The 27,964-nt window shown below is 39.4% G+C and overlaps 3 protein-coding genes across 7 annotated transcripts in view; 2 read left to right on the forward strand and 1 right to left on the reverse strand.

Moving 5' to 3' along the window:
- Positions 1-3,190, reverse strand: part of veph1 (ventricular zone expressed PH domain-containing 1) — a 70,152-nt gene extending 66,962 nt beyond the window's left edge. For all 4 annotated transcript variants that reach the window (XM_054793572.1, XM_054793570.1, XM_054793571.1 and 1 more), the window contains exon 1: positions 3,038-3,190. The gene's annotated coding sequence lies outside the window, so the exon portion shown is untranslated. The remainder of the gene's footprint in view (positions 1-3,037) is intronic.
- A 1,946-nt stretch (positions 3,191-5,136) lies between these two features.
- Positions 5,137-10,351, forward strand: LOC129190890 (lysosomal amino acid transporter 1 homolog). Of its 2 annotated transcripts, none has more exons than XM_054793613.1 (8): positions 5,137-5,489; positions 5,567-5,818; positions 6,232-6,361; positions 6,841-6,928; positions 7,055-7,164; positions 7,332-7,433; positions 8,380-8,565; positions 9,236-10,351. In XM_054793613.1, the coding sequence occupies exons 2-8, from the start codon at positions 5,616-5,618 to the stop codon at positions 9,350-9,352; spliced, it is 936 nt and encodes a 311-aa protein (XP_054649588.1). In that variant the 5' UTR covers positions 5,137-5,489; positions 5,567-5,615; the 3' UTR covers positions 9,353-10,351. The 2 variants fall into 2 exon arrangements, with proteins under 2 accessions (XP_054649588.1, XP_054649589.1); XM_054793614.1 differs by lacking the exon at positions 9,236-10,351 and adding an exon at positions 8,712-9,186 and having other exon boundaries at positions 8,380-8,589.
- Positions 10,352-10,611: 260 nt separating this feature from the next.
- golim4a (golgi integral membrane protein 4a) lies at positions 10,612-27,958 on the forward strand. Its single transcript, XM_054793578.1, has 16 exons — positions 10,612-11,209; positions 19,667-19,741; positions 19,947-19,996; positions 20,200-20,253; positions 20,358-20,508; positions 20,762-20,844; positions 22,138-22,221; positions 24,108-24,287; positions 24,376-24,648; positions 24,952-25,214; positions 25,381-25,457; positions 25,521-25,576; positions 25,862-26,080; positions 26,175-26,243; positions 26,673-26,768; positions 27,044-27,958. The coding sequence occupies exons 1-16, from the start codon at positions 11,023-11,025 to the stop codon at positions 27,170-27,172; spliced, it is 2,046 nt and encodes a 681-aa protein (XP_054649553.1). The 5' UTR covers positions 10,612-11,022; the 3' UTR covers positions 27,173-27,958.
- Positions 27,959-27,964: the final 6 nt, after the last annotated feature.

Genomic DNA, 27,964 nt, shown 5'->3' on the forward strand with positions numbered 1-27,964 from the left:
GGGATTCATTATTCATGAACTCTCTGCTGACTTTCACAGCCAAAAGTAGAGCTGATCTGAAGAACGTTCACGCCATATCAAACAGTGTGAAGCCGACAATATCACAACGGCTTTCAAATGCAGCATGTTTTTGTTTGGAGGTTTCTATGTTGAGTAGCCTTATACATGAATGATGAAAGACTGAGGGGCCCATTTACCTTTTTTGTAGCATAAAAACTCAACCCAAACAGCATCAAAGGGTATTTTGCAACACTTATTAAAAAAAAACAGCTTTATAATGCGTGTGCCTGTGTAAAGAAACAGGAAGATAAAAAATTGGCTATTCTTATCACTCTCTTCTTAACTCTTAATTCGGTTGTACAATTTGCTACATTTAAGTATGCCGGGAAATACACTGAAAACCTAAATTGACCTTAAATTACGTGACGTGTTGTGACCCCTCACTGATCATAATAACACGGTTTAAAGTGTGATTCAAATGTTCTGCTACTCTTAAAGAGACTAGCGTTACACAAGACTGTTGTATCTTTTAGCTTGATTGACATATTCAGTTCACTTGGAGCTGTTAATACAATAGTCCTTTCTGTTAATTAAATACAGTAAAAATTGGCATATTTCGGACAAAGTTGCTAATGGTGATTAATCATGATTAATTAATTTAAAAACTGTGATTAATCTGATTCAAATTTTTAATCATTTGACAGCCCTAAAAAAAAAAAAAACAGTTTGCCCGCGATTCTGAGTCTAGACATTTGTACATGCATCCCAGACCACCGCATGACACATGCTAATAAAGTAAGAGAAACTACTAATCGCTATTCTATGACATAAATGCAGAAACTTTTTATCTGCGTCCACAATTATTAGGCAATTTGCGTTATTGATTATTAGTTTTAGTATTTAACAATAACAGTGGCTCTTCGTCAACCCAAAATGTTAATAAACCTCAAACTTGAATATTTAAAAAAGTGAAAGTGAGGTTTTGGCTTTTGTTGAGAATATCTTTGTGTGCACAATCATTAGATAACTCACAGAAAAATAAAAACCTCTAACATCTTTATTTTCATTTTTTTAAAAGTCTGAATGACAAACAAACAACACAAACTTTACAAATAAATATTTCTGACATTTCCAAAAATAAGTCAGTGACCAATATAACAACCCTTCTTTTCTTTTCAAACACGGAAAAGCCTTCCGTCCATGGAGTCTGTATGTTTCTTGATCATTTGACCCCTTAACTTGTGCAGCAGCAACAAAAGCTGCCCAGACACTGTTCACAGAGGCGTACCTTTTTTCTTCACTGTAAATCTTACGTTTAAGGGCCCACAAGTACTCAATATGGTTTAGATCAGGTGATGAGGTCACGTCATTATTGTTTAAGAACTTTACTTGCTGGCCACGCAGTGTAGTACTTGGACGCATGAGATGGCGCATTGTCCTGCTTAAAAATCATGGTCTTCTTGAAAGATGCACACTTTTTCCTGTACCACTGTGTGAAAAAAGCGGCAGTGGGTTTGGGAGTTGAGTTTGAGTCCATCTTCAACCTGAAAAGGCCCAACAAGCTCATCTTTTAATAATTCCAGCCCTACCAGTACCCCCACCCACTTTGCTGGCGTCTGAGTTGGAGTGGAGCTCTCTGCCCATTGCTGATGCAGCCACAGGCCCATCCCTCTGGTCCATCAAGGGTCACTCTCATCTCATCGTCCAGAAAACTCGTGAAAAATCTGTCTTCAGATATTTCATGGCTAAGCCATAGCCTTTCAACTTGTGTGTCTTATTCAGTGGTGGTCCGGTTTCAGCCTTTCTTACCGTGGCCTTGTCTCTGAGCACTGAACACCATGTACCGTACTGTACTTCTGGACACTCCAGGTAGATTTACAGTTCTGGACTATGACTTATGAATTATGTTCACTATTTCAAGTTAATAGATAACTATTAACTTGAAATAGTGAACATAATTCATTGTTTAATCGTTTTTATAGTAATTCCGGGTCAAAAATTCATATTTTTCATAGTGAGATTTTCATTTGAATTTTACTTTTTAATTTTTTAATTTTAAAAATTTGACATGAGCACTGATAAATAGATAACTAATCATCCTACATATCTTTTATTCCAGTCTGATGTTGGCATCCTTCCTTTTGGATGGGTTGAATTTGAGCTTCACTGTTTTTGTCCATTTAATTCTGCATATGAATTTAATACCAAATTGAAGGGGACAGTCTAACAGTCACGGTAAAGCACTATCTGAAGTACTAAAATACATATAACCAACGATAAAGCCTCAAATTTTGACCACTGCGTCGTAAATGAAATCTCCAAGACGGAACACTCTTAATGCACCAAATAATCATCAAACGTACTGATTTGTTCATTACAGGACTTAACTTCACGCTTCTCCTTTCTGCTGGGTTCCTCTCGTGCCATGAGGCGTTCAGGCACACTCGTAATGGTGAGCGTTTTTATTCAAGTACCCCCTATGACAATGGGCGTACCCCTCGGGGTACCCCTGGGAACCTAGGCAGTACTGTATGCAAGCCTAGAAATAAAATAATCAAGGTCAAAGGTCAAGGAAGGTGCCACTCAACATCTGTCTCTCACACAAGTTTTTGACCTTAAAGAGTCCCCTCTCAACCTGTCTCAGCCATCGCACATTAAAACCTCAGTGTTATGAGGAAAAAAATGGGAGTAATTCGACTTAACTTGCCGTCAAACTGAAACACACACATTCCACTGCCAACGTGACGACCCGCAGGCGACAGAAAGTGTACGTCTACCATACTGTCTGATACACTTTGATAATGCACTCATTAGCAAGTCACTCTTCTTATGTCCCCTTAAATATGTTTGTGTACTAAATTATAGCCCACTTATTGTCCCACTCGGCCTATCCTTGCCTCCTCATCCACTTAACTTTCCACAAATCGTGGAATGTGGGAGGCATTCACGCATTTAGCACCGTGTCCCTCCTGACAGCAAGCCCAGCAACAACACAACCTGATTCTCTTCTAAACACCCCCAGCGTTGTGCAGCTTACCTGCTCCGTGTGGAAGACGAAAGACGACACGCAGCCCGTCGATGTGAATGGGTAGCTGTGTGGAGATTAGTGGCTCCAGGGCTTGATACAAAGCGACACATAGCAACACATTTTTATTCCCGGCGAGCTTCTTTCAAGTTCCCCCACCGAAAGACCATTCCATCCGCGTAGGATGACATTGGAAAGGGCGACATCGTGTGGTGGCGACAAAGAGTACACCACGCAACAGGTGGACGGATGGAGGCGGGGACAAGATGTGGTGCAGTACAGTAAGGGGGGGACAAACTTATGCGTATATATATGTATACACGCAAGGTTCCATTGCATGTTTAAAAAGGAGTAGGAAGAAGCAGAGTTTATTTAATCCTACCCGTTCTCTGTTATAGATTGTTCACTTCCTGTATTCAATACGTGCAATAATAACGGAAAATGTTAAAGATGTGTAATAGTAAAGTCAATAGAGTGTTTTAGATAGCTTTTACAATATAATATATATATATATATATATATATATATATATATATATATATAAGTAAAGGAGTAAAGTTAACAGGACATTTATCCGTAATAAATAAGTACAGGATATGTGATAAATAATGCCTTAATTGAATAATGATAGGGTGCCTGATTAAATAATAAAATGAATAAGAATGAGGGCAGTGGTAGCACATATCATGAGTCAGCATACATCTTCTTCCCTATACTTAATAAATACCCTATGTTACCCTATGTACTGTTTCTCATATGGCTCATATTGGTACATTTTGTGAGTTCTTCTTAGTATCTTCCATATTTGAATTGCACATACTGATTAATTTCATATACACACACACACACATACTGTACATACATACATACTGTACATACATTTGTTGGGATCTTGCCTTCAAAGGTGTTTGAAGCATTTCTGATACAAAATAGTGATATATTTTAGTCTAAATAAAAACTTGGGGATGGCCAAGTTTGAATGCGGCTTCCGATGACCTCTGAAAGTCATAGACATTTCTGACACAAACCAGGGGGGCATTTCACAATTACAATACACAGCTACAAGTAGGTTTGTTGGCGCAACAGTTTGTTTTGTTGCCTACAAGAACTTTAGATAGTGTTTATGACAAGCCAGTGGGCCATTTCACATGAACAATGCAACAACCTTGGTCTGCCAAACAGGGACAGGATTGGATGCCACCACTGAGGACATTCAGAAAGTCATAGACATTTCTGACACAAACTAGGGGGTGATTTAACATTTAATGGTCTTCTATTGGGGTCAGTACTTGAAGCAATACGACTTTTAAAGGCACAAACCTTGGTGCAGCGTAACAGATTTATCTCCAAAAACAGATCTTGAAAAAGAGGGGTTGTCTTACATCCAGGGTAGTCTTATATTTGGGTAACTACATGAAGAAATACGACTCTGGTGTCAACTTGCAAGGTAGATTGTTTGGTTTTCATGTTTTCAGTGGTTAAATTTTTATTCTTTACGTTTGATGTATTGGCTCTGATTAGATCATCTTGGTGTAAAAGTGTCCAGCGCTTACATACTATAAAGAATGAGGGAATGTGCTCAAAGCTGCATTTTGAGGCTGGAAGGGGATTTGCAGTGCATGCAAAACATGGATAATTCTGACATGAGCTAGTGGGTCATCTCACATTAAAGGGAGAAACTTAACCTATTTTGATGCTGCCTTCAAGAACCTCTGGGAATGTGTGCTGTGTTGCACTGTTGATGTTAACATACTGTATATATCACCTAAAAACATGTGTTGTGCATAGTAAAACCAGCAGGTGGAGGTATTTCCCCGGACAATGTTTTATGGTAAAGAAGCGAGCCTTGTACATGCAGCTTCCTGTGGATGACAGTTTCTGTTTTCAAAATAAAACAACCTGTACTTCCAGTGAGATGTTAAAACACTTAATTCCAACATACTGTGAGGTTAATTATATATAATGATAAGTGATATGTGTTGACATCAATGAAATGGGCAAAATGGTTCGCTCCTGTGTCTTGATCCCAAAGAGTGATACTGTTATATCGCATGATATTGCGATTATTTTTGAAAATTTGGCAAGAAATAGCTCTAACACCCTCGCTTGACGCTTGGGACTGCTGGTGATGGACCACAGCGTAAGTGCGACTACTTCAATTTCACTGATCCTCATTGGAGAATATTAGCTACAAAAACGTGTGAGAATGTGGGACAAGTTAATGCATCATTGCAAACATTCTGAACCGTGGTCCGGTAAGCGGGATTCTCTCCGTCGAGTTTTTTTCAGATGCATCCTTAGCTAGCACACTCTAAAAGCAATGTGGGCGTATTGTAAACAATAAGCTAACAAACAAAGATCACGAGTTATCTAAACTTATTAGCCCCAATGACCCGAAGAATTTTGGGGACAGCGCTCCGTCTTTCCTCCTTTTAGGACTCGTACAGTGACATCAGTGTTGGAGGTAAGTAGCAAACACACCACATCAACGACATGCTACCTCCACGTTGGAACATTCGTCTGCTTGCAATTTGCACACAGCGCGCATCGTTAGAATACATCTTCAGGCCAGAAGACTTGAGGAGACCTCATGGCCTCTGCACGTTTCCCCGGAAAAAGTGAGGGCGTTGCGGCCACCAACTGGAGCTCGCCAACGGTGGACCGTCTTGCCTGCGTGAATGGGACGCCTTGGATCCTTTACCTGCTAGAGGAGTGTGTGGACAACGTGTGGGAGTACAGCAGTGTGGTGATTGGGCTCTTCTCCATGTTGTGCTTTCTGCTATCCACTTTGCCGTGTGTAGATTTTTATCTATCTAATCACTCATGTCTGACAACTATTACAATGGACTAAACAAGGCACGTGCACAGATAGACGCCCAGTGGCGCTCAAGCACCTGCCCTTTTGACCTGCATGAGAAAAGTGCTCTTTCACACTTTTGAAGGGCACTGTACATGACAGTCTGGTGTGGTATACTATTAGTGTGATGCTGCTTATGCTACCACTCTGTCAGAGTTGCTCTTGACTATGCTCAACATTGCTTTATCTTTTTGACAATATCAAATACCAATAAAGAAATTATAATAACTTTACAGAGGGGTGCCCTTTTTGTGGCTTGAGCACCTGGCCACTTAAATGTCTGTGCACGTGCCCAGACAAGACCAAATGAGTCCTTTTAAGTTTGAGGAATATCTCTCCTATCTTGCAGTCAGGTCTACGAAGCGTATCGAAATGGTAAAGTGGATCAAGCCATGTCTTTCGGCTTCCTCTTCTTCCTCTTCAGTGGAGACCTCACCAGCTTTGCAGGCTGCTACTTCACCAGCCAGCTGCCCATTCAGGTAAACTAATTCTAAACATTATTTACTGAAAAAATGTGGTGTGAAACTTATTCACTCCTTTCCACAATTAAAATAAGCCTCATTTCTATGTATGAACTGGGATGTCATTACAATTTTACATTACAAATACAAAACGAAGCACTCGCACACGCCGCACGCAACACACGCACACACTCATAGCACTTTATTTATTTATTTATTTGTATTATTTACTTGTATTAATGTCTCGTCTGTTGTTGTTGCTTAATTTATTGGTATATATGTTTATGTGTTTATGTTTCTTATGTTCTTATTCTTTCATTTGTTTTCTTTCTTTTCTTGGGAGAATGAACAGAATAAGATTTTCATTGCATGGTATAACTGCTGTTGTACTATGCACATGACAATAAAACTCTCTTGAATCTTGAATTTCACTTTTAAAAGGTACCCAATGTGAAAATTTTAATATAATATGGATGCGTGATGTGTTTTCCTCGCAGGTGGTCACAGTGATTTTCTACATCTTCACAGACGTGGTTCTCATCTCACAGTTTATTTACTATAAGATAAAGAACAACTCCAGCACAAGTAAGTGCATTGATATTTAAGATATTAGGCCTCAGTAAGTTGGATAGAATCTCATTTGTTTCAGATGGGGTTTTTTTGCATGTTTTTTCTACTCTCTAATCTTTGCTTTGTGTGTCTGTGTTCTAGAGAGCCCTCTGTTGAAGTGGCTGTGCTTCCTGTGGTGTGGCTCTGCAACAATATTCCTGACAGTTTTACCCAGTCTCATCTTAAACAATAGCACAACTTCAGAATCTCTTGTAGGTAAAATTATCCACATGTAGTGCTTTTTACTTCAGTATTCCAGTAATGCGTTTTATTGTCAGTCTTCTATAAATATCTTGAATGCCCATTTATGCCCCTGTAACAAACCGTTTCATAGCATTTGGATAGATGATAGTACTCTTGTGTATATGTTTCTTTTCAGGGGACAACTACCTCTAAATCTTTAGAAGTTTCTGGCTACGTTTGTGGATACCTGGCATCAGTCTTCTACCTCTCATCCCGCTTCCCGCAGCTCTATAAAAATGTAAGTGATGCTTTCGTAGCATGATTAATTAATCATAATAATTGGAAGTAATAATTCACAAGTACTATTATTAGGTTTTTTTTAAATGCATATTTCAGTAAATTTGACTAATTACTACTTTATTATTTGCTTAAACTAAGCATTTTGAAGCATAAAAATGGCTAAATCAACTAAAGTACATACAGTATACAGCATAACATTGTTACACTGAAGAAGTACATTACCGGCGTAGTGACACCTCGCCACACCACACCGGCTAGGTTGTTGTGAAGACATAAAATGAATAACCCAATGTTGAAGTCAATAAGAAAATTCATCACGATAAACGAGCCACTGTACTACATGTACTGTACATTTCACAAGTTTCAGGTTAAAAAACAGATCTTTCATATCCTATTTTTGATTCAAAAGGCACCAATAATGGTTCCAACACTGTTACAATTTGTACAGCTTCTTTTCTTTCCTTGACTGTTTCTGTTCTTTCATCGAGCATTTGTGACATCCATGGTCACTGATGTCTTTGTTCTACATTGTTTAAGGAAAACTGAACTTTTTTTGGAATTTTTCCCCATCGTCCACGATCCTTATGTGAGACATGAACACACAAAAACAGCTAAAAAGAGGCGGCTAAGAATACATGTAATGGGATGCACCTATTCCGCCTATAAAGCCTTCTGAAAAAACCTCCAAAAACCACTAACAATGCTCCATTTACATAATGTGACCTGCATATTAAAAAGTTACTGCGACATTGTTATTATTATTGTTGTTAACATTGTTACACTGAAGAAGTACATTACCGGCGTAGTGACACCTCGCCTCGCCACACCACACCGGCTAGGTTGTTGTGAAGACATAAAATGAATAACCCAATGTTGAAGTCAATAAGACGAAATAGCTGAGGACAGCAGTAATCTGTTCTCTGCACAAACTGTTTCTGTTCTAGTTCCAGAGGCAGTCCACCGAGGGCACCTCCTACTTGCTGTTTGCTCTGGCAATGATGGGCAATGGGACATATGGGTTGAGTGTCATTGTAGTGCTACCATCACTAAAGGACTCCAAACACAACTTCATCGTCAAGCATCTGGCCTGGCTCATTGGCAGTCTGGGAGTCCTCATTTTGGACTTCTTTGTATCCTTGAAATTGCAAATGGAGGTGCATGTAAGAGCTATAATTCAGCTCATCTTCCAGTCATTGCCACTACAGCATTATTTTAGGTAAAGTAATTTTGATAGAAGTGAATGTGATGTCTGTTTGAACCTGTTATGCATCTTTAGTGATTTACCACTAATTTGGACACGGCCCGTAAAATTGAAGAAAAATCACCGTATTTCCTGAAGTAGTGGCTGAGGTACAAATACGTTTTTATACTAATACAATAATAACTAATCATGTGTAATACATTATAAGAGTATATTGATTATTTACCAGTATAAAAAATAAAATAATATTGATTATATTAGTACAAATGGAATGACTTCATCAAGACTTAAAATACCACAACTGTTTAAATTTGGTAATGATGTCTATTACCTAGCGTTAAAAAAAAAAAATGTAGGCGTTAAATTGAGGTGAAGCTTTTATCTGTTCGTAGGGACACACTCAACGATAATCCGGGGCGTGGTGTCTGATAGAAGCCACTATTTGAGGAATTATTAAATTAAAGTCGCAGACAACGGCAAAGACGTGATCATACAGTAAGTCATAGAAATCAAGCCACTGAATGTAAATGTCAACACAACTGAATAAAAAAGCTGTCAGCATTTACATTTTCCTTTTGAACCTTGACCGTGATGACCAGGTGACGATGCAGTTCATTATGTATAGGAGGAACAACTCTGACAAAAGACACACAGCACTCGCTGCATTGGAAGTAGAACCTCTATTGTGTGAAGAAGAGGAGCTATCCGCAGTTTAGGACAACTGAGAATCACCACCATACAAACTATTAAGAACACATAACCCCGTTTTCCACTATTTCCAGTGTATTTCATGTAAACGGTTGGTTGCAATAAATTGCTTACTCAAAAAATGATTTTGTCTTACCCTCATTTGCACTTCTTGCAATTTGAAGCTCTACTTAGAACCTCCTTAAGATCCAACAGTACAAAATGTAAATTCTTGCAATTTTACAACTGGTCTTAGAATTTGGATCAGGAGTGTATTTTCACTGAAGCCGAGTTTTAGGATAAGAAAGTACTGATGACTTTACCCAAATCGTACCCGAAAGCCTGTAATGCAATATGATATCCTATTATAGTAATTGAGCGCCAAATACAGTATACCGCCCATTTGGATATAAAATGATGTTGCAAATATTTGTTTTACTTTTTGCAAAGGAAAGTTTTTTTCTGCCTTTTTAACTGTGTCTGCTGTCTTAGAAAAGTGCAAATGTATGCTATAGGCTATAACACAATTGATTCACACATGCAGCTCTTTACATTTTCTTCACAAGCTTTGGTATTCATTTTGAAAGGTGAAGCATCCGTTGTTGTCTGGCGAAAGATACCTGTATATTTATAAATGCACTTATGTGAATTATATAAAATATGGGTAATACATTTTGACTTTGTTTACAATGACAAAATAACAATATTTTCAATTTTGCATTCATTTAAAATGGCCAATACTAAGATTTTAAAATTACTAAATGCTTAAAGTGCAAACCTTCATATTTACATTATTTATTGCAGAACTGTGAACCGCTTTTGTCTGACTAGTTTTTGTTTTCTTCTGTTTACACTATCTTCATATTCCAACTGTTTGCATTTGAAAGAGAAAAAAAGGCTGCTTAAATATTTGTTGTTGTTCTCAGTGTCAACATAAAGCATTTAGAGCATAAAAATGACAACCGAGTCGTGTAGTAATATTACCCCACGGTACTGTACTCGAATGTTTATCATGTGCTCGAAGATGAACTTGAAATTATTTAAATAGGAAAAAATAAAATGATGTGCATTAAGATATTGAAATTATTTTTGTATAATAAAGAGGGTTGAGTAATTTTGTGTGCAACTGTGATACAATACACATAATGCCTCTGAAATCACAGAAACGTAATGTCAATGAACCGCCTTTTGATTGACGCCTCTGGCTACCAATAGGTGAAATGTATATTCATGGGAGGTGGTTATAAATATATGTGTGGGCGGGACTTCCTGTAGAGTTGCGGTTGGATGGTAGGTATCTACCGGGTGACACGTAACTCAAGTTAAAGGTGCCATGCAGGCCTCGTTGGCAACGTCAGACTTCACTTTTTTCGCAAAACTTGTGTAAGTTGTGTCGGAGAAACAACCATCTGCAAGGAAAAGGAGTGAGCGAGTCGTTTTTTGCAACGTTACATCAACCGTGGCTCATCAAGTCAAAAAATCTGAGCAACCACTTTGTCGTAAAGCGAGGCACGCTACGAATGACGGTTGTCGTTTGAAAGTAATGTTTACACCAGTCCATGTTTCGTCTTTAACTCATTTGCTCTGCTTGGAAAATGTTCCTGGACTAAGGGGCGAGGTGGAAAGTTGAGTCGGGAAGTTTCCTGCTGTAGAGACGGGGCTTACGCGCACAAGAGGCGGGGAGGGGCCCGGGTCCAACATGGGGAACGGGGTTTGTTCGCGAAGGCAGCGGAGAATCTTTCAATGTCTCTTGCTGGTTACGGTGGTCTGCGGGCTGATGTACGGTGGTATGATATCCTACGAGATGCACAAGCAGTTGAAGAGGACAGAGGCCATGGCACTGAAGTACCAGCAGCACCAAGAGTCACTGTCGGCGCAGCTCCAAGGTAAACAGCGGCCGTGTGGTTAATGATTGCACCACACTCAAACATATATTTTTTTGTTCATTTGTAGTACTTCATGCTCAACAACTCTGATGTGTTAACACATGCTTTGAAACTGTATTTCTTTTAGTCGTGAAGCATTTGCACTAATTAGAAAATCAGTTTTCCATTTCATCAACTACACCAACAACTACACAGTGAACAACTAATATACATAAAGCACGGGGAAGTCAATTGGATTTCAACTCAGTTGTACTATTCTGCTGATTCTGCTGCGTGTTACCTCAAACACAGAGCCTTGGCCCACAGGCCAACACCTTAGCCCTGCGATGCTTTTTAATCTTGTGACAAGCCAGGTTAGGTTTTAGCAAGGAGCTCAACTGAGAGTTAAGTGGATTGAGGGCATGTCTGGGTTTTGCATTAGACCCTCCTATGTAGTGGGGTTTTTTGCTTCATAGAGGACACAACAGCCATGACGACAAAATTTGAGAGTGACAAATTTTGTGCTTCAGTAACTTTGCTGCTGAGTGTGAGTTGTTTGTCCATATGTGCCCTGCGATTGGCTAGTGACCTGTCCAGGGTACACCCTGCCTTTTGCCCAAAAGTCAGTTGGGATAGGCTCCAGCATACACCGCAACCTTAGTGAGGACAAGCGGCATAGGAAATGGTTGAATGGAATAACTTTGCTGCATCGTTTAAAAATATTTCTTATCACCACCAAAATTGCTTGTTTTTTCAGTATATAACAGAGCAGCAGAGTTATTGAAACCCTGAAGTTGAATTGCTCCCAACTTTGCTCCTTACCTCCTCCTGCATACAGGGATGAGGGAGATGCAGCGCAAATCCAGGCTATGTGGATATCAACGATATGGTTGGTTTTCATATTGTGCTTAAAAAATATCGATATATCGCCTAGCCCTAACAAACGGCCAGTCTTCCACTTAAGTGCCAGTGAATTTTTTTGGGGTCTACCACTTGACTTTTTTGTTCCATAACCCTCATAATCTTTTAAGAAGTTTAAAATGACTGTCTTACTGCATCCAACCTCAGAAGCAATGGCACGCTACGAAAGTCCTTGCTTATGCAGCTCTACAGTCTGACGGAGATAGCTTTTCTGCCTTTGCCATCAAGAGATCATGACAGTCTGAATGCCTGACAGAAAATTACATTGAATCCACATTTTTGCCGATATTTATACTTTTAAAGGTTGTGGTCTCAAACATTTGATCGGCTGCTGAACAGCTTATTTCACTTTAATGCTTGTTTGCAATAAATAGCTTACCCTGTGTCAGCGGGAAATGGTCCGACAGTCAAGCGCTTACCAAAGTCGCACGACAACATTTTTACAGATTTTGGAACTCAGTGCACACGTAAGGCGCACCGGATTATAAGGCGCACAGTCGATTTTTGAGAAAATTAAAGGCTTTTAAGTACGCCTTTTACAGTGCGGAAAATCTGTTACTGGAAAAATGTTTTGTCTCACTCCCATTTTTTCTTTCCCATTTCTTCTTTCTGCATTTTGAAGCTCTACTTAGAACCTCCTTAAGATCCAACAGTGCGAAATGTACATGTTTTGCAGTTTTTCAACTAGTCTTTTTATCCTGATTTAGAGTGAATTTTTATTTAATTTTGATCAGGAGTGTATGTAAGAAGTGTTTCACGAAAATATGACACATGGGCGGCACGACAGACATGCACAGCCACCTCGTTCACTACCACCACCACTACCAAAACTGTGCCTAGTAGGAGAAATGTTGATTTTTCTATTGAAATGCTAAAGGTTGTGTTGTTCACTCAAGAGCCGTTTGTTTTGTTTACTTCCTTTAGTGTCAGCATTGTCCTCATGCTGCTCAACCTTATCTGGGTCACTCTTTCTGGTGATTAAGTCACTACAATTGTACAACAGGAAATATTTATTTTGTTATGCTTCTGCTTTATAGGGTTGATCTACTTGAGAGACATGAGATGTGTCTTTTGAGTGAATTTAAAATAGCGACACTGTCAGACACCTAAATATACAGTAAATACAAAACCTGTTTAGTTATGTTGTATAAAAAAGTGTCAGTGTTGTTGCACTATTGCTATTGCTGTTTGTACTCTGGTTAAATTATGCTTCAAAATATGAATTATGAAATGTATTTTTGTTTTTGTTTCACCTAGAGCTGCAAAAATTAATCGATCAATCTGTGGTTCATCGATTTATCTAATTAATCGACAACTATTTTGGTATTCTATTAATCTTTTTTTGAAATTTAAAAATGTGATTTCTTTTTTATTTGAGCTTCTCAAATATGATTATTTTTTAAAATTTTCTTTAGTCATCCATGAAAGCAGACCTATTGTTGTTGTGTTTTGGCAAAACAGGATATTCACACACGTCAGCTTTGACTTTGGAAAACAGCAATCGGTATTTTAGCCTCTTTTCTGATATGTTGCGGACCAAACCACAAACTGTTTGTGTTTGGTTCATACTGATTTGGTTTGTCTAAGGCCTCACCGATTACTTGATTCATCGAAACAACAAGCTTGAGATTAATCGACAAAGAAAATGATGATTAATTGTGGACCTAGTTTCACCCTATCGCAGTATCGAGATCGTGAGCCATGTATCGTAGATTGTATTGTATTTGTCATCATCATTTAATGCGCCGGCTGAGGTATCGTTGCATGGGTTAAAGGTTACGCCAACCAGGATTTTTTTTCTTTAAAAACATCCTTGGGACATGTAGAGTACCTCCCCACATGTGTTAATAGGTTCCAAAATGTTGTACGCCGCCGGTAACTTGAGCAATTTAATTTCAAAGTTGGTGGGTTCCATCAACTTTGTGTAGCGCTGTGACGTCACACGAGGAGAAGGGCTGCTGCTGCTGCAGTCTTGTGTTGCCTTGTGACAGATGTGTCTGTTCAAGCTCGATATAATAACGATGATGATGTAGATCAGGGGTGTCAATCTCATTTTCATTGAGGGCCACATCGCAGTTACGGCTGCCCTCAGAAGGCCACTTGTAACTGTCAGTATATATGAATATAAATTTGAATAGAACCTCATGATATTATTACACAATTGCCCATGCATTTGATTATTATATTTGTACTAACACATTGATGGATAACTTGCTTTGAAATGAGAAGTAAAGTGAGAATGTCATGGTGACAAGCAAACATTCAAGTATTTATTTTTGAAAAATGCGTGGAATGTCTTGCTGCATGATTAGACAATACTGACGTTTAGAAGAACTGCAAGCAGTAACATTTTTCTGTCAAAATGATGGATCAAATACATTTAGAAGGACAAAGGTGAAGTGCATTATTGATATGCATTATTGCCGAGGTTTCGCAGGCCACATAAAATGATGTGGCGGGCCACATCTGGCCCCCGGGCCTTGTGTTTGACACCTGTGATGTAGCTGATGATGATGATAATAGTAATCATATCATTTGTATTTGTTCCCAATCAATAATATTGTCAATGAACATGTTATAGGCCCAACAGGTTGGTTAGTAGTGTTCGGAACGGTTTACATTTTACCAACTATAGTTCCTCCTAAATGCCACTAGCATAGTATTTAAAATGCCCTCCTCATATTAATGCAACGTTCATAAAGTGTTAAAATTTGCATTTTAAAAATAAGGCTTTTTATGTGAGTTAAATGTACTTTCTTCAGAGACCATTTCATGCGGCAATTAATTACAACAATGCGTTATGTACAAGAATTTAGCCAACATTTTATAATTTGCAACACAAAATTACATTGCTTTACTTACTCTGGATCTGTTTCGCTTTTCAACAGCGCCTTGACTTGGTTTAGCATTAGGAGTTGATATCAATAGTTCCGGTGGGCTGGCTGTCCAACTCGGTCTCTCAAGCAGAGATGGGTGAAGTGGCCGGCTTTAGAAGGTCGCGAACAGGTTTTCCGTGCTCTAACTACGAAAATATTCCATTTATAAATAAGGAATCCTACCTCGCGGAAATTCACTTGGCACGTTCGGGCCTGGAACCAATTAACTGTGATAAATGAGAGATGACTGTAATGTACAATGGTTCGGCGTGGTGCATCGTCAGAGTAAATCGCCATGTTTTAACCTGCTGCAGCGTTTGGATAGATTTTTAAGCTTTATATGCCGCAATAATTAGTTTAAAACGAACAGCTGCTAAACAGACATTGCTGGTCTGGCTTCACCAATTCTGAATCAAGTTTTTACTACACAAGGCACTGAATGTGTGTCAGGGTTCCGTTAATTGCAAGCAGTAAAACACACACCCAAAATTACACTTCCCTCAACGTGTAATTAAAAATATTGGGTTTAAAACAGATGTGTACTTTATACACTTGCATGGCATAATGTCTCCTCAAGGGCAAATTTGTGTTTGTTTCATTTTCTATTTCAAGACAAAAGCTGATTGTACAAGGCTGTTTTGGTCCTGGCACTTGGCCACATTTTCTCGGAGACAGGAAAGCCTAATAGAATGTTATGCCCAGTGTTAGCAGCGTCACCGTATTGATGGCAGAGTAAATAGGGCAGTGAGAGCTACAGGGCAGCTAATTCACTTATATTGACACACTTCGGTCATAGAACACTAAAAGGTCGTAAAAATAGAGATGTTTCCCAATTTCAATTTAGACTATGTGAGAAGGTACAGTATGTTTTATTGTCCTAACATTAAACAAGCTGAAAACTGCATTTATTTTACGGTATACCATACCATAACATACAGCTGCTTACTGCCAGTTTTTCTTGTTGCTTTTCACAACGATAGCGCCAGTCTCCGGTGTTTGACCATGATCATGGGCGCAAATTTGCGCATAAACCTACACAGGCAACCAGTGCCGGCCCTTTCTTGGTGTGCTGTGATTGACATTATTCAGGCTGTGTGCCACTACTCCACTCAACAAATCCAATCATCCTCCTATCTAAACCAGCAGGCCAGCAAAGGTCAACGCCATAGAGCTCTGCCTTGTTTCACGCGATGCTCATACACTTTCATCACGCTGTTTTGGAAATTGGTCTAAAAAATTGCTGATTCCTATTCTGATGTGTGTGAAGATGTGTTTGGAAGTTCTACGTAATACTGTACAACCACGATGAGGACAGCATGGAGTATACTATGTATTTATGGGGCAGCACTGTGGAACATGTGGTTAGTAGCTCTGCCTCACAGGCAGATGGTGCTGGGTTCGTACCTCCGTATGGAGTTTGCATGTTCTTCCTGTGCTTGCATGGCTTTACTGTAAACATGCATGTTAGGTCTATTGGAGACTATAAATTGCCCATAGGTGTGAATGTAAGTCTGAATGGTTGTCTCCATGCAGTGTTTTCCCATTCATTCATTTGCGGCAACACGCCACAAATAAATTTGGACCACTACAAATAGAGTTGGCAGTTTGGCGCTACCTGCCCTAGTGATATGCAATAACACTGATTTTGTTTCCAATCCGATACGTGGTAAAATTCAGGCTGCTATCGGTGATACAGATACTGGTTAAAAAGTAGTGTATTTCATAAAGCATAAACAAAACAAGACATGTAATTAATTTATTAATTGAATACATTAGAAATGTAAGTAAAATAATAATTTAAATAAATTAATACTTTAAGTAATTTATTTATTTTAAACCCTTAAGTATATACCGAGGCAGCAGAATGATTTACAATATAGCCAAGTAAAAAATAAAAACCTTAAAATAAATGATCAATTATTAAGAACAGCTATAAGAATGAGAACTTCATTCACCATTCACACATAGCTCTGTTTCCGATCAGTCATCCTCTGAACAGACAAACATGACCTCAAATGACTGAAGTATCAAAAGTATCGATTTGATTGTAGAGCGTGAAGAGCTGGTGTCGGAAGTATCAATATTTCAGTATAGATCTGCACATCAATAGTTCGCATTCACTCATACAGACATTATAATAGGACTGTCTGTGGAACTCTGGTTGTTAAAAGGAAGGTGTTGATCTTGCTGCCACCTCGTGTCTTTGGCAACAGTCACGTCTTCAGTGAAGGTAAAAGTAATTTTAAATGTAAAATTATTTTTTATTATTCCTTTCATTCGTCATTTATATGCATTTAGAATTGCATGTAAAACTATAGAGCCCACATGATCACAACAACTGCGTGTGCTAACATGTTAAGCATGGAGTAGGAGTGATGTCGGCTGTGTGTATTTTTTGTTGAGATCTGAAAAAGACGTTGCAGCTGAGTGCAACACTTGTCATGCACAAGTTTCCCCCATAGTGGGAATTTGAAGCAGTATTACATGGGAAACTCTTGCAGGATGACAAGAAATCATTAGCTATAACAGAAAAAGGTGACCAGCGCCGCTCTTAACAACATTAAAGAATGGAATATCCATTTACAACTATTTAAACTTCATTGACCTGTAATACTTGAATTAAAAATAATTCATTGCGAAGCAGAAAGTTGTTTTTTAAATATTTGGTGTCAAAGCAAGCCATCTCAACAGTGATATTTTTCTATGCCTCAGAGGAAGCCCATAACCACAAGAACCAAAGCAGATGTCATTTAAACACACGTTAAACCATTACCAACAACACAAAAGAGTTATAAAAAGGTCAAAGGCTTTCTGCTAGTGACAGCTATTTGAATGACACATCCTCTTCCTCTATCCACATACCGATAGCTAAAAGGCACACATTTGGGCCACCATCGCAATAGACAGAGTGCATGTAAACTGGGACTTCACGTAGAAGTGTGAAAAATTGAGAAACTATTTCAGGAATCCGACTGAGCATTTCAACATACTGAGTGATACCCTGTGATTTTTTTTTGAAGCAATGGTGTTGGGCTGCATGGGCGGGCGGACTGCCGCCGCTGTATCATGCCGCTGCTGCGTCTGCATTTTTCTAAAAATGACAAATAGCAATTTTTTACGACTTATTTATTGATCATCTTCGTTAACGTTTTTTCAACAACCAGCAGAACGTGAACCGAGAACATTGCAAAACTGTTTAATTTAATGGCAAAGTTGCTGAGAGCACTTAACGTGGGTCTAAAATGTTGAGCCTCCTTTTTTAGCTGGCCTATTTAGTCCAATTGTGACTATTAGTACAAAAGTACAACATTTTCTACTATTTGACACAGACTTACATTTAATTTGATGCCTGTTTTAGAGTAATATGAATACATGGGAAATTAACTGTTCAATAATATATTTAGTTCAGAATAACACAACAAAATAACAACTTCAGTATTTTTCTAATGGAAATCTATCCTGTATAAATTCAGAGTCCAGGGTTATGACAGCACAGGTGTATCCAACTTGCAGCACTATTAAAGCTACTTTGACCAAAAGAGAGAGCGATATTTGTGTTTCGTGTGACTGACATTTAAATTGCACTTTATTTACAAAGCACATCTTCACTCACTGTGCTCATTTGTCATTAAATACAGGCGTCTTGTTTGAATAGAACACTTAGAAAACTACGAAGAGCTGAAGCAAATACAATTTGGTTAACTACTCAACATCAGCTGGTGAACTACCTGTTGGAGACCCCTAGCGTCACTGTCTAAATCTGCCCTGTGTTTTTCGACGCACAACTAGTGTTTTGAAGACAAGCCGTAAGTATTCTAGCAAGATTGTTAAGTGACACAAAAAGGAAATTGTGATGATGATTTATGTGTCCCATGAACATAATAACCACTTGTAGCTCCGAGCTAGCTAGATGCCATCAGCCAGGCATGTTGTGTGAACAAAAATGCCAGAGAGTCGGATGAGATTGAAACGTCAGCTATCACATACGCTGGCAGAGATAGCCTTAACATGTGACAAGTTGTCGTCAATTGCGTGCACATTTTACAAGCTATTTATTCTCCCGATAATAAGAAACAAAGTGAAAGTCTACGCAAGACGTGTCGCGTATCTGGTCACACAAGTGCGCAAGTGCCAGCAATGCAGACAGGCAATGCCAATGCGTGCCTATCAAAATAAAGCACGGTGAAATATTTTTGATGGTATTTTAAATCGTTTTCAAACTAATTGTGGTCAATACGTGTGTAAATAATAAGCTATATATGTATCTATATAGCATATATATATTCATACAATATATTACTTAAAATTGTTTTCAAGTTTGGAAAACCCCCTATTGTTTAAGGTGTGGCGGCTTTTATTTTGTAGTGGCACACCGGCACGATCAATTACAGGTAGCGGAAACCGTGCAGTGCCCCACTTCTTGGCCAAAGCCAGCTGGGCTCAGCTCCAGCTCATCTGTGGTCAGCGTAGGTGGTAGAAAATGAATGAATTAAAAAAAAACTTCATAGAAAATGAAAGAAAAACATGAAGTTTGCGTTTTGTTTGAAGCTCACTCTCTGAACTGTGTTTTTTTTTTTTATTATTTCCTGTTCACATTGCTCTGTCTCTGCAAGTCTGCATTCTCATGTGTTTTCTGTAATGTGCAAACATTCTGTTTATCTCAACTGTTTCACATTTTCAGTGGTGTATGAACATCGCTCCAGGCTGGAAAAGTCTCTTCAAAAGGAGAAGTTGGAGCACAAAAAAGCCAAAGAAGGTAAAAAAAGAGAATGCTATATGAGCTTTCAGCTCTGTGTTACCAGTATATATCACGTGGAATCACAAATATTGCCGGTAAAAGGGTGTTTGACTAATGACAGCATAAGAATTCATAATGAGAATGCATGCGAACTAGAGCTACCCTTTTTTTTAAACAATTTTAAAATATTTATTTGTATGATAAAACCATTTCTATCTTTCAGATTACCTGGTTTATAAGCTTGAAGCACAACAGTCACTGAACAAGGAAAAGGTACTCTTACTTCCCCATAATCATCTGTTTAAAAAAAAAAACACTATTAAATGTTATAATTTATTTCAAATTCTTTTTAAACTTAATCATTTGTTTTTGTTGTTTTCTTCAGCTTCCTGTGTTTGATGTTTCTCCCACTGCCCCTGAATGATAAAGATTGCTTTTGTGTGTTTTTACACCATTTTGTTTGTGTGCTCACACAGCAAGACTCCGGCAGCAGAATCAGCTCATTACAAGTGCAACATCAAATGTTAAAGGTTTGTCCCGACACACATACTTACCTTAAGATACACCCTTAACTGTATAATGTAAAGCAAAGACCATATTGTATATGTTTTGATTAGTCTTTTCTGTCAATTAGAACCAGCACGATGACTTAAAAAAGCAGTATTACGAACTGCAGGAGCAGCATCAAATGCAGGGAAACGATCACAGTCGGCTGCTGGATGAGCACAGAGACCGCTACGATAAACTGCAGCACGCCAAAGAGGCGGAGGTGGCCCAGCTAAAAGGTTTTTATTTTACAGAATCGTGCTTTTTCACAGTCCTACTTTGTCTCCAACGTCTGACTTACTAAAAAACTGCATGTCTGATTTTGTTGGTAGATATGAGTGTGTATGTTCACACGCTGAATTGGAATGAAGTCCCTTTTCTTTGCAACAGCTTTTTTTTTTTAAAGCTCTCACCATGATAAAGACACTGAAGCCATTGTTTACATCAGCATACTGTTTGCGAATCCTGTATTTTATGTTTTGATTCCTGCAGACAGCGTGTATAATCTGAGAGAGGAAAATAAGCAACTCAGGAAGGCTCACCATGACATTCACATGCAGCTGCAGGATGCACGGGTGAGTGAAGACTTGTGCTCTTCGAATTTGACTTTCTCTCTATGGTTTCTTCCTTTTGAGTGAGAGCAGCATGATGAAAGAGTGGTTTGCACTTTTGCCTCACAGCAAAAAGGTTGCTGTATCGGGTGTGAATCCTCCTATATAAATATTTTTTGTTATATTTTATATTAGGCAATAAACGCTTACAAGAATTTAGTAGTAAATCGGAAGTCACATTTGAAATAGTCCTACAGGGCTCCATATTGCGACCAAATGGTCGCATTTTGCGAGTAAAATATGAGACATCGTGAGTAAATTTTTCATCTACTTGCGCATGTGCGACCAGACAAAAGTACGTGCGTTGATAAGAGATGCACTTTGTCCCTTATTTCCATGAGAATGAAAAATAGCGTGTAAAATATGGAGTCAATTGACGACAGCTTGTCACAGTGTAAGCCTGTCGATGCCAGTGTGTGCGATCGCTCACGTTTCAATCGCATTCAGTTGACTTTTGAACCATCTTTGTTTACACATTTTGCCCGGCAAATGTGACTCCTGTTTTATACTGTCCTGTTTAAGCAGGACAGATTTCTATGAGAAATATATTTAAATCGTTATTTTATTCTGTTAATTGTGTTATTTTTAACAAAAAAATATATTATTGAACAATTAAATTTTCTAGTATTAGTATTACTCTAACACAGGCATCAAATGACACAATTACAGGCAAAAAAAAAACAAAACAGGCAGGTTCGGTGGCACTGCCAACGAGGTGTCCCTTATTTATTTTTGCAGAAGTTGGCAACCCTACCGGTTAATTTACCCATTTTATTTTATTATTATTTAATATTTTTGTTTCCACGCTTGAAATTATCTAGTTTGCCAACAACATCAACTCCTAAAGAGGAAGAAAGCAGACAAACACCAAAGAAGAAGGCCGGCCTGTGTGTGTGTGTGTGTGTGTGTGTGTGTGTGTGTGTGTGCGTGCGTGCATGCACGAAAAGAGGGTTGTATTGGAGTTAATAGTATTTATCAGTAATACAGTGAAAATGAGTGGAAAAAGTTAGGGGCCGCTGTGTCCCTATTAAAATAAGTTAGTCTGGAGTTCTGCCCTAGATTATTTTTCCGCAATATATTTATGGACAAGCTCTATGTCGGCACATTCACGTTCACATCATCAGTAAAAAACTATATTGGGAGAAAATTTGCATATGTGCTGTAACACAAATGCTGAGGAATGACTATGTTTTGCTAATATATAATATAATCATGTATGCGTCAGCGACATTGGTTTTATTGCACTGGTGTTTTCAGGTAAGACATCAGGACCTGAAGACGGCACACGATCAGATTGCACTGACACTGGAAGACCACAAGAATGCACTAGCAGTTGCTCAGGTAGGCACTCAGCCGAATGCAGATCCTGAAGCAGATTCTTCAGTCATAAAAGCCGCATACATTCCTGATCAAAATGTTACGACCAATTGAAAACGGAAGTTGAAAAATTGCAAGAATTTCCATTTTGCACTGTTGAATCTTAAGGAGGCTCTGGGTAGATCTTACAAATGCAAAAATAAGAAATGGGAGTGAGACAAAAACAATTAGAGGAAGCAATTTTTTGCAAACAACCATTAAATTTAAATGGCCTGTTCATCAGCTGATCAACATTTTAAGACCAGAGCTAAAAAAAAACAAAAAAAAACCTGAAACTCCTCTAAAATAAAAATAAAAGGTTAAAAAATGGACTAAGTAGCTGTGTCATTCTTGTTAGTAACCTCAAAAATTGGTTTGGACATTGCCAGTGTTTGCAGGAGCCTAGTGGGAATGTTGCTGAATGTTGCAATGAAGATGGCTTCACGTAGGGCATCCGCTGTCTGGAACTGATATCTATTTTTATAAACTTTCCTTGCTATCCATCCCCAAATGTTATCAGTTGGATTTATATTAGGGGAGCACACAAAATGGTCCAAAAGTGTGAGGTTAAGGAAGAAGTCCTTTGTCAGGCAGGCATTATGAACTGCACCTTTTGTCCTGTTGAAAAATTCAGTCATTACCACATAAACAAGGGCCTTGAGTCATGAGGGATGCCCCCTCCAACATCTCCACATAGCCAGCTGCTTTTTGACGCCCCTGCACAACTTGAAGCTTCATTGTTCCATTGATAGAAAAAGCCCCCCAGATCATGATGGCGCCCCCCTCCACTGTGGCGTGAGATCTCCTTGTCATGCCAGTAACGTTGGAAGCCATCAGGACCATCATCAGAGAATAAAACCTTCTTCTACCTTTCAGTGTCCCGTGTTTGGTGCCCTCGTGCAAATTCCAAACAGGCAATTTTGTGGCTTTGAAGGAGACCAGGCCTTTTGAAGATGTTTTTTGTTCTTAAAACCCTTCTCTCGCAGATGCCGATAGCAAACTGTTTATCAAGGTGTTTATTGGACTGCATTCTGCACCAGTAACCACCTTCATTTGGGCCAAGGGTTTTCCTTGATGTACAGCCAGTCGAATCCTTCAACTCAGGGCCTGTGACATTTTTTTGGGTCTACCACTTGACTTTTTCTTCCTTAACCCTCAGGATTTTTGAAGAAGTTTCAAACGACTTCTGTCTTACTGCATGCGACCTCAGCAGCAATGGCGCGCTGCGAGAGGCTCAACAATCCGACCACGTTCAAAGAGTGAAAGCTTTTTTGCCTTTGGCCTCAAGCGATTATGACAGTGTGAATACCTGACAGAAAATTACATTGAATCTGCATTTTTTGGGGGGCTTTTAAAGGCTGTGGTCTTTAACTTTTCATCAGCTTATGAACAGCCTGTTTCACTTTAATGATTTTTTGCAATAAATTGCTTACTCAAATGTTTTTGTCTTACTCCCATTTCATTGCTTCTGCTTGTCCCTTCTGCTCACTGATAGAGAGGGGGAAGCATGGTTTATCTGACTTGACACTGATATGAACTGTCAGGCAGCCATTAAGAGAGAATGGGGGAAGGGAGACAACGCAAGAGACTGCAGAACATATTCTTAATCAAACCTCCTTAGAGTAGTCCATCTCACATTAAATGTACAGGACATCAAATCAACTTGGTAAACAAGGCTATTTCTGAAGTACAAAGGAGCAAACTGAAAATGAAATAAACAGTCTGAGTTACAAAAGATTTACATTTATGCTCACAAAATCACTTGTTACTTTTATATGTGAAATGACTATTAATTATGCTGCTAATTTTATGACTTTATTGTCAAAGTAATATTTTACAAGAGTAATATTTTTGTACTTCTGTTAATGTAGGTGCAAGTGAATGAATATAAACAGCTGAAGGAGTCCCTGAATAAGGCACCAGACATGAGACAGCCTCAGCCAAGCTTTGTGCACCAGAAACCAGATCACAAGTCCCAGCAGGCCCCCATGTTGGAGCCGCCTAATAAGGATACACCCATCCTAAAAGATGACCATGACACAGAATCTAGGGTAATATACTTAAGTGGTCTTTTTTTTTTTTTTTTTAACTTTAAGGTCACACAGTGTAAATATAGCTCACCATGACCGTTTGTCTCAGTTGGACCAGCAAAAAGATGAGGCCCATGCTCAGTCTGAGGTCCAATCTCACCCCACCATGTCCCAGCATAGCTTGGAGGAGGGAGAGGCAGAGAGGAGGCGGGAGCTGGCAGAGGAGGAGATGGCCCAAGCCGGCCAGCCTCAAAAGCTGGAGGAGGAGGACCAGGACCAGCGGCCAGATGAGGAGCAGCTGGAAGACGATGAGGAAGGCGAGCCAAAATTGGAACAGCCAGACGAGAACGCCTTGGACAGTCATATACATGAACCACAAAAAGTTGGTGTCGTTTTTTTTTTTTTCATCTGATTTGCATAATTCTAATCCTTAAATGAATTACACCTTTAGCAAAACAAAGCCTCCACACAAAACAAATCAATTAGCTTTAATCTCAGAGGGAAATATGACTTTGCTTTCATTTGATTAATAGCCATTTGCTTTCAACCTCTTCCGCTTGTTGTTTCATTTCATTTTAATCTTTCCCCAAGGATTAATTACATACCTGTGACTCAGATTAATAGCAGCTTCTGGTGTCTGTTCAGCTCATATCTGGTTATATCATACCTAAATATCACCCAACAGGAGGTCCATCCACAACATGAGCCGCACATTCAGGGGGTGGGTGCTAAGTCTGCTTATGAGCAGCAGCAGGAGCAGCAACGCCTGGAGGCTCAGCGGGCCAAAGAGCGCCGGCTGATCCAGATGCAACAGGACGCCCTGCAGGCCCAGAGAGAGAGAGTGCTGAGGGAGAGGGAGGTGAGGCTGAAGGACGAGCAGGAGCGAGAGAAGCAGCATCATCAAGAGGCCGACCGACGGGAGCAGCTGCTAAGAGAGGAGCAACAAAGGTCAGATGAAATTACAGCGAGCTGCTTGTTTGTATTTAAATGTGCCCTCGTTCAGCAGGTTCATGAGGGTTCAATAAGGCTGTTAAACAGTCCTGAAATGTGTCTTAATGTGAGTCAAGACGCATTCACTGTCCGTCTGAGCAACCTGTGTTGTCATTCTTCTCAGGAAGAAGGCCGAGTACGAAAACTTGGACCATGATATAGTCCAAAGAGAAGAGGCGCACCCTGCTGACAATGAAGAAGGTGAGACAGAGTGGTCCTGTCACCTTGTCAGAAGACTTCATTTGCTTTATTCTTTGTTCACAGAGAGACATGCTCATCTGATACACGAGGACAAAGTGAAGGCACCTCAACATCAGCAGGTGACATCATCGTCTATCTTAAATCTAAATTGATCAACTACTTGTATAACCACATCGCCACACACCATGGCACTCAGTAGAGCACTCTTGTGTTAGGTTGATGGAAAGTGACAATCAAAAGCAGAAGTAAAATATAGTGCAGTGCTGTATTTGTGTTTGTTTGTACACTTGTTTATCAGTCAGCAGGCTACTTCCTGGTTCATGGAGGATGACATTTATGAGAGGCAATGAATTCAACATCTAAAGTCTAATGTGCTTTCTTCCCCCTCTTCTCTTCTACCTCAGGTTGCCATCGACGGCAGGGAGCTGGACCCTGAGGATGACCCCAACAACCAGGGAGAGGACGAGTTTGAGGAGGCCGAGGACGAGCAGTCCCATCACCGGGACAATGAATTGGATGAGGTCGTGGAGGAGGAGGTGGAAGAGGAGGAGCCGGCAGCACGAGCCCAGCACGTAGACTCACACCCAGGCCTCCAGCATCCTGCTATGGAGGACGAGCTGGTGGTGAGTGGGAGGGCTGGGATATAACAATGAGAATTGTGATGATGTTATCGATCCCAGGGGCCAGTTAGAACACTTTCTCGCTTTCTTTTTCTAGATTGCTGGAAACCCAGATCAGCAGGAGGACAATCTGGATGAGCAGTACCAGGAGGAAGCAGAGGAGGAGGTATGAGAGTGATGTATCTGTTGCATGCCAAATATAATTATCAGGGAGCGGCATCCTTATTGAGTAATTGCACCAAATGTGTGGAACCCGTTCATTAATCACGCCTTAAAGGAACTGAAGCACTGGTTTATAGTCTAAAGAACATCATGATAGTAATCAGTAATAGTTTTACATAGTATAGATAGTAGTCAGTAATAGAAAGTTGAGCTAAAACCACAAAGACGATAAGCAATTCTGCTCAATACGACAATGGCATGGAAACGTTCATTTCCCCATCCCATTAAAATTTTCCCCATCGTTGATCAGGGAAATATATTGGAATGCTCATCCATAATAGTTACATCAAGAAAATGTGCACGCCTTCATGTCTCACAGTCTCGTCAAAATAAATAATTCCACTTGTTATGCTGTACTTTACTGACATTGAAGGCTCAGGAGGACATAGCTGGTGGGGAGAAGAAAGAGAAACACGACCGAGGGGAGGAGGATGGAGATGACGCCTACAATGAGGAGAACATGGAACAGGTGGGTTACAATGAGGGTACATACATACTGTATCTTCTCAGGGGACAATACTATAGAAAGTAAACTTGAATACACTGTACTTTAGAGTTATCAGTGTACAGCTTGGATAGCAGTATAGATTAATTCTACTGAAAAAGACCCAACGCACAGCCATTAGTCACAGTTCCTTGTGTCTTGCCTACAGTCAAGATTTAGAAGAATGCGTGTCATGTTAAATTAGAAATCAGCTGCAGAGATTGCTGTTTTTCCAACAGCGATAATGCATTTGCATGCAGGGACCGCACAAAGAAGAGACCCACGGCAAAGACGCGGAGAACATCGAGGAAGAGAATTACGAGGAAGAGGAAGCAGACGAGGACGGTGTTGGTGGAGACAAGGGAACCAATCAACGAGCAGAGATGTAAGACAATAAGCAGCTGCTCACTGAGCTTTTTCTTCCTCATTTCCAAAAAGGAAGACCACAGCCATCCTGTCAAGACTCTAAGAAGGTCAGCTGGAGACGTGACAAGGCTGATGTTGAACTGATCCGCTTTACACTGTGCAATGGGACAGTCTTTAAAGTGTGGAGATGATTTTGTAAGACTTTCACTACTTTCATGTGTACATGATGGCCCTTTAAATCCCACACGTGCAGAGAATGTAAGTTTATCAAGATATGTGTAAAGCAAATTAGTCACGTTAAGTGTGTCTTCATTTATTTATTGTTCATTGATTGTGACGCCTCTGACAATCATAAAATGCAACTCTTACCTTTTTTTTTTTTTAATGTTATTTTTGACCAGTTTCATGACACTGAGATAAGAGCTGGATTCTGCACTAACCGGTCCAAAAAGCTGTTTCTGTGTCATGCCAGCATGTGCCTTTCCATTCCCACACCCTCAGATTCCTTTTGCTTTGACATGAGTTTAGGAGTGAAGTTGAAGTACAGGTTGTAGACCAGCCAATGTTTTCCTTGCCTTATTGTAAAATACATACAGGTACATTGTCTGCTATATTACATGTTTACTGCTGATGTGGAAATACATTCACAAGCCTCATGCGATGTTCTGCCAGACCGTCTACTACACAATGTACAGTAAAATATATGTTGCTAATTTGTATATTTTTTAACTGTTATTGAAACAAAAGTGGGATTTTAATGACATGTTTTGTCAGCTGATTTTGTGGAATAAAGATGATTTCAGTTATGTTTTGCC

Source organism: Dunckerocampus dactyliophorus, chromosome 12, assembly GCF_027744805.1.
Source record: "Dunckerocampus dactyliophorus isolate RoL2022-P2 chromosome 12, RoL_Ddac_1.1, whole genome shotgun sequence".
Lineage (NCBI taxonomy): Eukaryota > Metazoa > Chordata > Actinopteri > Syngnathiformes > Syngnathidae > Dunckerocampus > Dunckerocampus dactyliophorus.

What these genes read in the sequence shown, in the direction of transcription:
- LOC129190890 (XM_054793613.1), top strand. Translation starts at nt 5,616, where the DNA reads ATGGCCTCTGCACGTTTCCCCGGAAAAAGTGAGGGCGTTGCGGCCACC. An exon ending in CCAGCCAGCTGCCCATTCAG is followed by an intron (nt 6,362 to 6,840) that starts GTAAACTAATTC and finishes TTTTCCTCGCAG; the next exon opens with GTGGTCACAGTGATTTTCTA. An exon ending in TCCCGCAGCTCTATAAAAAT is followed by an intron (nt 7,434 to 8,379) that starts GTAAGTGATGCT and finishes TTTCTGTTCTAG; the next exon opens with TTCCAGAGGCAGTCCACCGA.
- golim4a (XM_054793578.1), top strand. Translation starts at nt 11,023, where the DNA reads ATGGGGAACGGGGTTTGTTCGCGAAGGCAGCGGAGAATCTTTCAATGT. An exon ending in ACCATGACACAGAATCTAGG is followed by an intron (nt 24,288 to 24,375) that starts GTAATATACTTA and finishes CGTTTGTCTCAG; the next exon opens with TTGGACCAGCAAAAAGATGA. An exon ending in CTAAGAGAGGAGCAACAAAG is followed by an intron (nt 25,215 to 25,380) that starts GTCAGATGAAAT and finishes CATTCTTCTCAG; the next exon opens with GAAGAAGGCCGAGTACGAAA.